The following is a 9,812-nucleotide window of genomic DNA, read 5'->3' as shown; positions in this document are numbered from 1 at the left end:
CAAAGTCATACTTTCTGTGCCCTGTATGAAAGCTGCAGAAAACAGTACAGACTACAGAAGCAATAGGCTTTGAACCACAAAAAGAACCCAACTGAGTGAGAGGCATGGGGTTACACAGAATGATTTTAAGTTATATACATGGACAATATAAAGTTCAATCTATGGTATCATGCAAGTTATCATAAAACAAAACTTGTAATTATCTTAAGTAACTCGATTGAGTATTTATTGTTTTACATTGTAAGTACCAAGTACATAAAACAATTTTTCTTTAAAAAAAAAAAAGAGGAAGACGGGAAAAGGTGACGTCTGGTTCTTCACTAAGCTTGTCAAATATTACAAAAAGTGAACCTAGCAAAGAGTTTGTTTGTGATCTCTGCCACTCATTACAACAGAATATTGCCAATATTTGTCATGATGGCTTTCTGTTCTTTTCTAACAACAAATGGCATAAAGCATGATGAAAGTGATATATTAATTCTGTCTTTTGGAACTCTGCTAATGGAAGTTCTATCTCTAGTTTTAGCCCTTTATGTACTACCTTTTTCTTTGTTCCTCCATCTTGTGATGTTTGCACTAAACACTCAAGTTATGCTCGTGTCTCTTCTACATTATAATATACAGGCTTCTGAGTTAGAACTAACTAGTGCACGCCTTCTTCATACTTTATACATATCATCCATTAATGTCAGCAATGTCTTCTCCATTGTGCTTGGCAATGGATAATGTAAAATAGATCAATAACATTGTTCCAATACTTGACCTGTCAAAGACGGGGAACTATCATATTAGATTAATTAAGCAACAAAAGATTACCAGTCTACAATTTAAGTCACATGAATTGATGTTACTAGTGCATTTTAACATGTTATAGCAAATTATATTCCAATTTATGCAATTGTGTTTCACATCATGATATGAAGTTTAAGAAAGAAAGAAAAACTTATGAAACATATGATCTAGAACAACTCTTACGTATTTATGCATTATGAAATCACAATAAAGATAAAATCAGAAGTTTAATATAAAATTATTTAGTTACCATTTTTACTAGATGTTAAACGCTTAATTCTTAGTGAAAGTTTATCAGTACGTAATCATCTAATAATAAATGACATGATGGTGCATGTAACTTATACTCATATATGAAATTATACCACCTGTGTAAAGAAGTTAATTAAACTAGCATGTGATGGTTAAGGGAAAACTCACAAGGTTGCAAAGAAGAGAAGGATCCTCCTTGGATCAATTGTCCAATTAGTAGAACGTCGGAAACTGAATCTCCTGCCACCAATTTTGCTTTCGGTTGTGGTGGCGCCGCCATGGCCGGTCAGTATAGTGATCTGATGATTATGGGTTTGTGGGGTATGTTGATCACTACTAGTAGTCGATGACATGTGCTTTTCTGGCGTGCTACCTCCTCCTAGCAATGAACTATCTGTATTTGTTTTTTCCATTTTAAAAATAAACATTTAGAATAATATCCATAATTATGTGTTGGCTTAATTGGACTTTATCACTCAATAATTCTGATGCATGTGCAACCTTTTTTCTTTTTTTTTAATAATATGAATGCAAACAAAAAGGAATGACACTCTCAATCTTTATATTATTTATTATGTATCTTACAAGATTCACAAAAGCTCTAGCCTAAATTTTCATAAGAGATGTTGACACCATAGACTTAATTATTGCCCGTCACATTCATTAATTCTTATATGCAATCTTTTGGATTTTAGACCATATGAACATTAATTGGACCCATTGCATATTTGCATTAGGTGACACTTGCTGTTTCTGACTTGCTTGAACTCTACGTATATTATATAAGTAGATAATGAATTGTGTTCATTTCGAATTCACCTGTCTTTAAATCTTAAATTTCTAGTTATTTTACACCTAAAATAGAAGGAAACGAAGGCTATGAAACTCGAGGGCATACGAACTTATATATTGATTAAGAAGTAATGGCGTATTAGCACATCTTAAATTAGGGATAGATTGATTTGTCTCATTATATTATACATTATATATGATTACAAAAGGCAGCTAGCTAATGCAGTAAAAATACATGTAAGAACAAACTCTGTATCTTGTAATAATGCCATATGAAAAGACAAAAAAGAGAGAAGATTTCCCCACATGGATCTTCTGTTTGATTGAGAATCATATATTGTTTGGTACTGTGTGTTATAGCGACGTGGCAAATGTTTAGACATGGTCGAAACTTAATTGCTCTATGATGGTAGACTGTATCTTTTGCTTACCCAAACATTAGAGGAATCAAATAAGAAAACAAAATGAAATCCGTGAGAAATGACAAGGAGAATTCATTGAGTTGAACGTGGTATGTTTCATGTGAAGCCAAATATGGGCGATCAAATTCATATATTGTTTTACCTATTTATAATTTACTTTAAATCATAAATTTTAATTATTTTTTTAAAAATACTATCACAATAGGAAAATTTGAAAGAATAGACGTAGTATAAAAAGATTAAAACTGGTACAAGGAATAATAAATGTAGAGAAGAATCCGATGCCTTTTAATTTGGAAGTGTTCTAATTTTGAGAAAATATCGAAGGGGTCATACTAAATATCTCTGTGACAGAACAGAAGCGCATGTAGACAAATGCAAATTTGAAGGTTGTATTTGTTTGTAGTACCTCTGTTATTATGTATTATTCAAATAACTTAATCGATAATTCATATATATTAAATTAAATTAAGAGAAAAAGAAAAGTATTACCTCTAGGGGAACTTGCCGTGAAGTTAGTGTCTTTTTCATTGACAGCATTTGATTTTGTTTTCCTCTCGCCGCTTCGAAATGATCCTTTTCTTGAAAGGTTTCTCTGCAACTTTGGAAAATCAAATTCATATCAAAACATAATTTTTTTAATCATTAAATTAAAAATAACCGGCATTTATATATAATCAATGTATAATTTATGTTATACACCAGAAAAAGTTAACAGTGAATATGACAAGTTATTTTATAAAGATCCAAATACAAAAACTTTTGAAGTATTCTCCAAAGTCTCAAAAAGTTTCTTCTCAGGTCCATCTTTTTATAAAAATAAATAAATTAAATATAAGTAGAAGCTGAGATTCGTGGTCATTTGAATCTAACTTATTTTAAACCGCTTATAAAATAAAAATAGTTTATCAGCTAAAAAAAAATATAAGATGGGGGAATCCAATTTATATATTTTTTAACTTAAAGTTGTTTTCAAGTAATTTTAGATAAGCTAAATCAAACGGATTTAATTATTTTTTGAAGCTTATTTTAAATACAAAATAACTTTAAATTGGATAGTCAAACACTCAAAAAAGGCAATGCAAATGGGATGTTAGTCCTAGTAAACAATAATTGACCAATAATGAGTTCTTTTCTCATTACTTTAACAAAGAGGGTTAGGATTAGGATAAACTTGAATCAAATTGTGATTTTTCAGGAGAAACAGAGGATGAAGAAAAACCAATAGAGACCAAAAATTAAAAAAAGGGAAACATACAGTAATTCTTGAATTGACATTTTTGTCTTTGTCTATGATATGAGAAAAACGTTCCATGTTCACAACAAAGCTATCTGATGTTGTGCTTGTGTACTGCAATCCATTTATATGATCAGATACACAAATTTCCTTTTCTTCAAATACCCTCTGTTTCTCAACACCCATATTCTCCTGAAAATTCAAATCCAAAATTTAATTTAATTTACAAAACATATACACACAGAAATGGTAGGGAAAAAGATTGGTTTTTGCTGACAAAATTGAAAGAACAGAGCTCCAAGAATTTAATAGAACAGTATTCAGAGGAAAAAAAAAGACTCACCATTTTAGGATAATCCAGAATTATTGCAGAAGATGGAGGAAGAAGAAGGTGTTTGGAGGATTTCACCTGCTAACGTACCCAATTAAGAAATCAAAGTTTACTACCAGATACGTTTAACAACAAAAACAAACAGAGAAGAGGTCTTGAATAAAAGTCAACTTTTTTTTTGTACGAATAAACAACTCTTTCCAAGTCTATATAGGTGAGAAATGACAGTAACTTAATTTGAAAGTCTCTTTTTTTTAGTTTTTCCTTCAACTGTTACTCATATTATCGGTTCGAAAATAACTACCTTACCAACTTCACAATTCAAGAAAAAAAAAAACAAAAAAAAACTCCTCCTCTTCTTCTTTCTTCTAGTTGAGCTGTTTACATAGACACATGTGACATAACGTGGAAGTATTATACACAGGACATAAATATCTACTATGAGTTTCTTTTTTAAATATTTAATTTCTTGAAAAGGTTTTTTTTTTTTTTGTTTTTTTCGTTAAAAAGAATGATGGGGAAATTGAATGCAAGTAGTATTTGAGGGGTTTTCGGGGAAGTTAGATCATGCGTTGTGATTGTGTTGTGTGGATAGGAATTAGGAAGAGACCTCTTTCTTTTCTTTTTTTTTTTAATTTTTTTTTATTTTAATAATATAAGTTGATGAGGTGTTAAGGTGTCTCTATTAATTGAATTGGATTGTTAATTAATCAAAGATATGACCCATCTTTGTTACTGCTGATTGATTTTTTTGGGGCTAAGAATGTTTTGGCTTGTGTATAGAATAAGCAACTGCGCGCCTCCTTTGTTTTTTTATTTTTATTTTTAAAATGAGTTTAATCATTCATATGTTGAAATCGTCTATTAAAAGGAATTTGATTTTTTTTTTCTATACATCTATTTATTTATTACTAAAGTTCAATTTAAAATTTTAATTTAGAATAAATGAATTTTAATAATCACACTGAACCCCTTGGGGGTGCACCATTGTCTTTTTGTATCAATTAAAATTGATTTCTCGAGGAACAATGATTATTATTAAGAATTTATTTTCTTCATTATGCTTTGATCTTATCTTTTGCCTACAAAATACGTGAGGCTTTATTATTATTAAGAATTTATTTTCTTCATTATGCTTTGATCTTATCTTTTGCCTACAAAATACATGAGGTTTTTATTGCGTGTGGTATGAATCTTCTTAAACAAAATATGTCCAGAAGCTGATCAAAAACGAAAATAAAATCAATTTGGACATAACAGAAGTCCAGAAATTATCATCTATCGTTCTGTCTCTAAATCGAATAAATTATGTTAATCATCAAAGGTCAAATGTGAAACGGTCTTTAATTTTGCATAATTGTAAATTGCCAAATCCATTCATAAAATGAATTGTATGAGTTTGTTACATTGTTACTTAATTATTTAGATTCAATGCCTTTGTGTGGTGGGAATTGTTAAAACAAAATGAAAAGAAGACATAAAAATGGGAGTTATTCCTTGGGTCAAAATTGATGAGTTTTGGCCTTGACCTTTCAATTCACAATTATTATTATTTGTAATTACTCCCTCCTTTAGTTCAAAAATATTATTTCTAAATAATTGTCAATTTATGAATTTGAGACAAAAATTGACAATTGCTTTCAACTATATTCTTTATCTTAAAAGAAATAATTCTTTTTTACTTTCTTCATTTCATTTTGCTTGGTGCCAATACCAAAATTAAATATTTCACTTATTTGTCCATTTTAACAAATCAAAAGAATTTTATTAGTATTTTTTTCACACTACTCTTAGTATTAAATAATTATATAATGTAGTAGTAGTGAAATGTAACTAAGGAGTAGTACTCTACAAGATATTTCTTATGCAAAATGTTATAAAAAGATCATTCATGGCTCATGATCCAAATAACCTTTACAGAGTATGGAGTATGACACTGGTAGTATTAAACTTCGCCTACTTTTGAATTGGACACAGTAAAATGTAACTTTGAAACTACTTAAATTCTTTGTTTTCAATGTACTGAAAGAGAAGTGACTTTTATCTCCTTATATAACTTTTTCTACAGCCTTATTATGTATTTTATATATCAATATTACAGCATGATTACAACAGAAAAATTAGTAAATACCAAATAGGCAATCATTTTATAACTATGTAAGATGATTTTTTAAAAAAAATCTATTTCAAAGAGGCCCTAGTATCACGGAGTTAGACCTTCATTAAAAAGAAGAGTAAAAACGTATGATGGGAAGTGGACAAATATAGGCAAAAACGACTAATGGAGTGCATACTCAGCTATCCCCTTTGACGATTTTGGCAACTCCACTGGACCATCTTTTTCCCCTATTACTACTATTTAGCATGCCTATTGGATAGCCACTCAACAGTCGACTTTCATCCCCCCACCCCCTTCCTGCACTTTGAAATTATTTTACCTCAATTCTATTAGTAATATTTTATATTAATTAAAATGATACACACGTGTTCTAGTGATTACGTTCATTTTCAAATTATTGTACGAATCGATTGAATAAAGAGAACAAACTATAATGCTTCTCTTAGCATTTGTTTTCAAGAGACGTTCCAAAACTGTTTTCCATTTACATTGTGAAGTAACTGACCATGTAAAACTCAGATTATGAAGTTAAGGAAGACGATAACTTGGAAGAGAAGAAAATATGCTTTATTGATTATTAACTCACTGCACAGTACATGTATTTATATTGCTTAAACTCCAACTATCTTTCTAACAAAATCTGACAAACTAACTGAATAATTAGACTTGCATTGTCAATCACACTTCAAGGTACATCAACACATGTGCTTAACTCCTTCACACTCCCCTTCAAACTAGGAGCTATGAACACATTCTTCATGCTGAGCTTGGACAACAAATGTAAGTGCAATGATCTACCAAGAACTTTAGTGAATAAATCAGCAGGTTGTTCTGTTGAAGGCAAGTATGCAGTGGCAATCAACCCTTCTTGAATTTTCTCTCTAGTAAAATGACAATCCATGTCTATGTGTTTAGTCCTTTCATGAAACACGAGGTTAGCAGCTATCTGCAGGGTTTATTTGCTATCGAAAAATAGAGTTACAGGTATCTTTATGTCTACACCAAGTTCTTTAAACAATCCAGTAATCTATACCACCTTTGCAACTGAAGAAGCCATTGCCCTGTACTCAGCTTCTGCTGAACTCCTAGAGGCAGTAACTTGCTTCTTAGACCTCCAAGAAATTGGGGAATTTTCTTAGTGCACAAGATAACCAATAATTGACCTTCTACTATTAACACAAGCTCCCCAATCAGCATCATAGTATACTCTTAAGAAATCATCCCCAGTGGCAGACATCAATATTCCCAGGCTTGGTGCATGCTTACATATCTGACTAATCTCAAGGCTGCCTCCATGTGGGATTTCTTTGGAGAATGCATAAACTAACTCAGGCTTTTCACAGCAAATGCAATGTCAGGCCTTATTGTAGTCAAATACAATAACCTTTCAATGGGCTTCTGATAACTAGCAGGATCTTTCAGCAGCAAATCTTCATAAGCTGGTGGTATATACTTGTCAAACTCAGTTTTAGTAAGCCTCGGAGCTTGATCTATAGGAGTGGGAATAGGTTTAGCACCTGAAAGTCCCATATCTGCCACTAACTCAAGTGCATACTTTCTCTGATGCATCAAGATCCCATCTTTATTTCTTGCAAATTCAATACCAAGAAAATATCTAAGTTCTCCCAAATTCTTTATTTTAAAAGTTGTATGCAATGCCTCTTTTGTTTGTTGAATCATAGACTGATCATTCCCTGTAAGTAACAAGTCATCTACATACACCAATACAGTGACTATCTTGTCCCCTTCCTTCTTTGTAGTAAGCTTGATATTCCACTGCCTTGATGCTTGCTTGATCCCATATAGGGACTTCAACAGCTTGCATACCTGTCCACTCTTTCTAGCTTTATCAGAGAACCCTTCTGGAATTGTCATGTACACTTCTTCATACAAATCTCTTTGTAAAAATGCATTATAGACAACCATTTTGTATAGCTTCCATATCTTGGTTGCTGCTAATGAAATCACTACTCTGACAGTAATCATTTTCACTACAGGAGAAAAAGTTTCTTGATAGTCCAATCCCTCCTTTTGGTTACATCCTTTTGCTACCAATCTGGCTTTCAATCTCTCTACTTCCCCATCTGCTTTATATTTTATCTTATACACCCACTTATATCCTATTGGCTTCTTTCCTGCTGGAAGTATCACAATGTACCATGTCTTGTTATCATCCAGAGCTTGTATTTCAGTCTTTATAGCCTGCACCAATCTCTTATTTGTAGCAGCCTCTAAATAACTGGTAGGTTCAGTTTCTCCTGAGAATTTTGACACAAAACTCTGATACTTTGGGGACAAAGCACTATAGTTTATGTTATTTGCAATAAAGTATAAGCAGCTTATAAAAGCTGTCTTAAGGACATAGTCCTTGTGCCATATGGGAGGTCTAGAACCTCTTACTGATCTCCTGATCTGTATAGTCTCTGCAGGATTATTCACAGCTGTTGGTGGTGTAGTTACACCTGTATTTTCTTCAAGGTCTATTAAAGCATTTGATGGCCCCTCTACTGTAGAAGGAAGCACATTATCTTGAAGTGTAACTACTGGTTCTGCAGTAGTTAGAGGTATATCAGGTGAGGCAACAATGGAGTCTGTTAAGGCATCAAAGGAAAAAAAATAGTGGCTATAGCTATATCTTCCTGGTCCTTCACACTTTCCTTGAATGAGAACATAGATTCCATGAACACCACATCTCTACTAACAAAAAAGTTATCATTCTCAAGATTATACAACTTATAGCCCTTCTGATGTGTGCTATATCCAACCAACACATCTCTCACTGCTCTAAGACTAAACTTGTCCTTTTGTGCGAGATGTGTAGCAAAGCATAGGCAACCTCGAACTCTTAGATGTAATAGGGAAGGATGCTTTTTATACAACATCTCAAATGAAGATTATCCATTCAATACAATTGAGGGCATTCTATTCAAAATAGACACATTTGCTTCAATGCATAGTCCCCAAAATCTGTCTGGCAAGCTACCTTGGATCTTAACTGCTCTTGCTGTCTCAAGAATATGTCTATGCCTTCTTTATACGACACTATTTTGATGTGGTGTGTATGAACAAGAACTCTCATGTATTATACTATGAATTTGAAATAATTCACTACATGCATGACTGAAGAACTCCCAACCATTATAAGACCTCAATTTTTGAACTTTTTTATCAAATTGTGTTTCAACTTCAATAAAAAAAATGCTTTAATAACATCAACACATCTGATTTAAGCCTTATTATAAAAATTCAAGTCCATCTTGAATAGTCATCAACAATAGTGAGAAAATATCTCATTCCATCAAAAGTTTCCCATTTATATGATCCCCAAACATCTATATATAGTAATTGAAAACTAAAGGTAGATCTAGTTGTACTATGTGGAAATGGTAGCCTAGTTTGTCTAGCAAGAGGACAGATTCCACAGTTATTCAAAGTAAAAGAGTTCTTCTTACTATTGTGCTGAAGCATAGGTAACTTCCTAAAAACACTCATAGGAACATGAAGAAATCTCTGGTGCCAAGTAGAAACTGTTGTTTTCTGTGCTACTGCAAAACACTTAGTCATTCTTGCCTTGCCAATCCTTGAGTATCTAGTGTATAGCCCTTCTTTTTTCACCAATCTCCCTCACCTTTCCAGATGAGAGATCCTGAAATACACAACATTTTGGAAAAAAAGTGGCACTAAAGTTTAAGTCTTTTGTCAATTGAGAAACTGACATAAGGTTAAACTGAAAATCTGGCACACACAAGACATTCTTCAAAACATCACCTCCACCTAGATGATAATTTCCTACATGTGAAACTCTTGTTGAGTCTCCTTTGGGTAGTTGTACATGTCCTACATTATCTATCAACCCTTCATCCAACA

General features: G+C 32.2%; 1 protein-coding gene across 4 annotated transcripts; it reads right to left on the bottom strand.

Moving 5' to 3' along the window:
* Positions 1-289: 289 nt before the first annotated feature.
* LOC129874908 (uncharacterized) lies at positions 290-4,319 on the bottom strand. 4 transcript variants are annotated; one of them, XM_055950293.1, is made up of 6 exons: positions 4,131-4,319; positions 3,839-3,907; positions 3,517-3,687; positions 2,751-2,859; positions 1,213-1,438; positions 290-763 (listed from the first exon to the last, which is right to left on the bottom strand). In XM_055950293.1, the coding sequence occupies exons 2-6, from the start codon at positions 3,839-3,841 to the stop codon at positions 676-678; spliced, it is 597 nt and encodes a 198-aa protein (XP_055806268.1). In that variant the 5' UTR covers positions 3,842-3,907; positions 4,131-4,319; the 3' UTR covers positions 290-675. The 4 variants fall into 4 exon arrangements, with proteins under 4 accessions (XP_055806268.1, XP_055806269.1, XP_055806265.1 ...); XM_055950294.1 differs by having other exon boundaries at positions 3,839-3,904; XM_055950290.1 differs by having other exon boundaries at positions 3,839-3,904; positions 4,136-4,301.
* Positions 4,320-9,812: the final 5,493 nt, after the last annotated feature.

This window comes from Solanum dulcamara, chromosome 11 (genome assembly GCF_947179165.1).
Source record: "Solanum dulcamara chromosome 11, daSolDulc1.2, whole genome shotgun sequence".
NCBI classification, from domain to species: domain Eukaryota; kingdom Viridiplantae; phylum Streptophyta; class Magnoliopsida; order Solanales; family Solanaceae; genus Solanum; species Solanum dulcamara.
This window is presented reverse-complemented; position numbering and strand designations above follow the sequence as displayed.

Coding starts and splice junctions, on each gene's coding strand:
- LOC129874908 (XM_055950293.1), bottom strand. Junction 2,860..3,516: donor ATGTCAATTCAAGAATTACT/GTATGTTTCCCT, acceptor GATTTTCCAAAG/TTGCAGAGAAACCTTTCAAG. Junction 764..1,212: donor CTTCTCTTCTTTGCAACCTT/GTGAGTTTTCCC, acceptor CGTCTTTGACAG/GTCAAGTATTGGAACAATGT.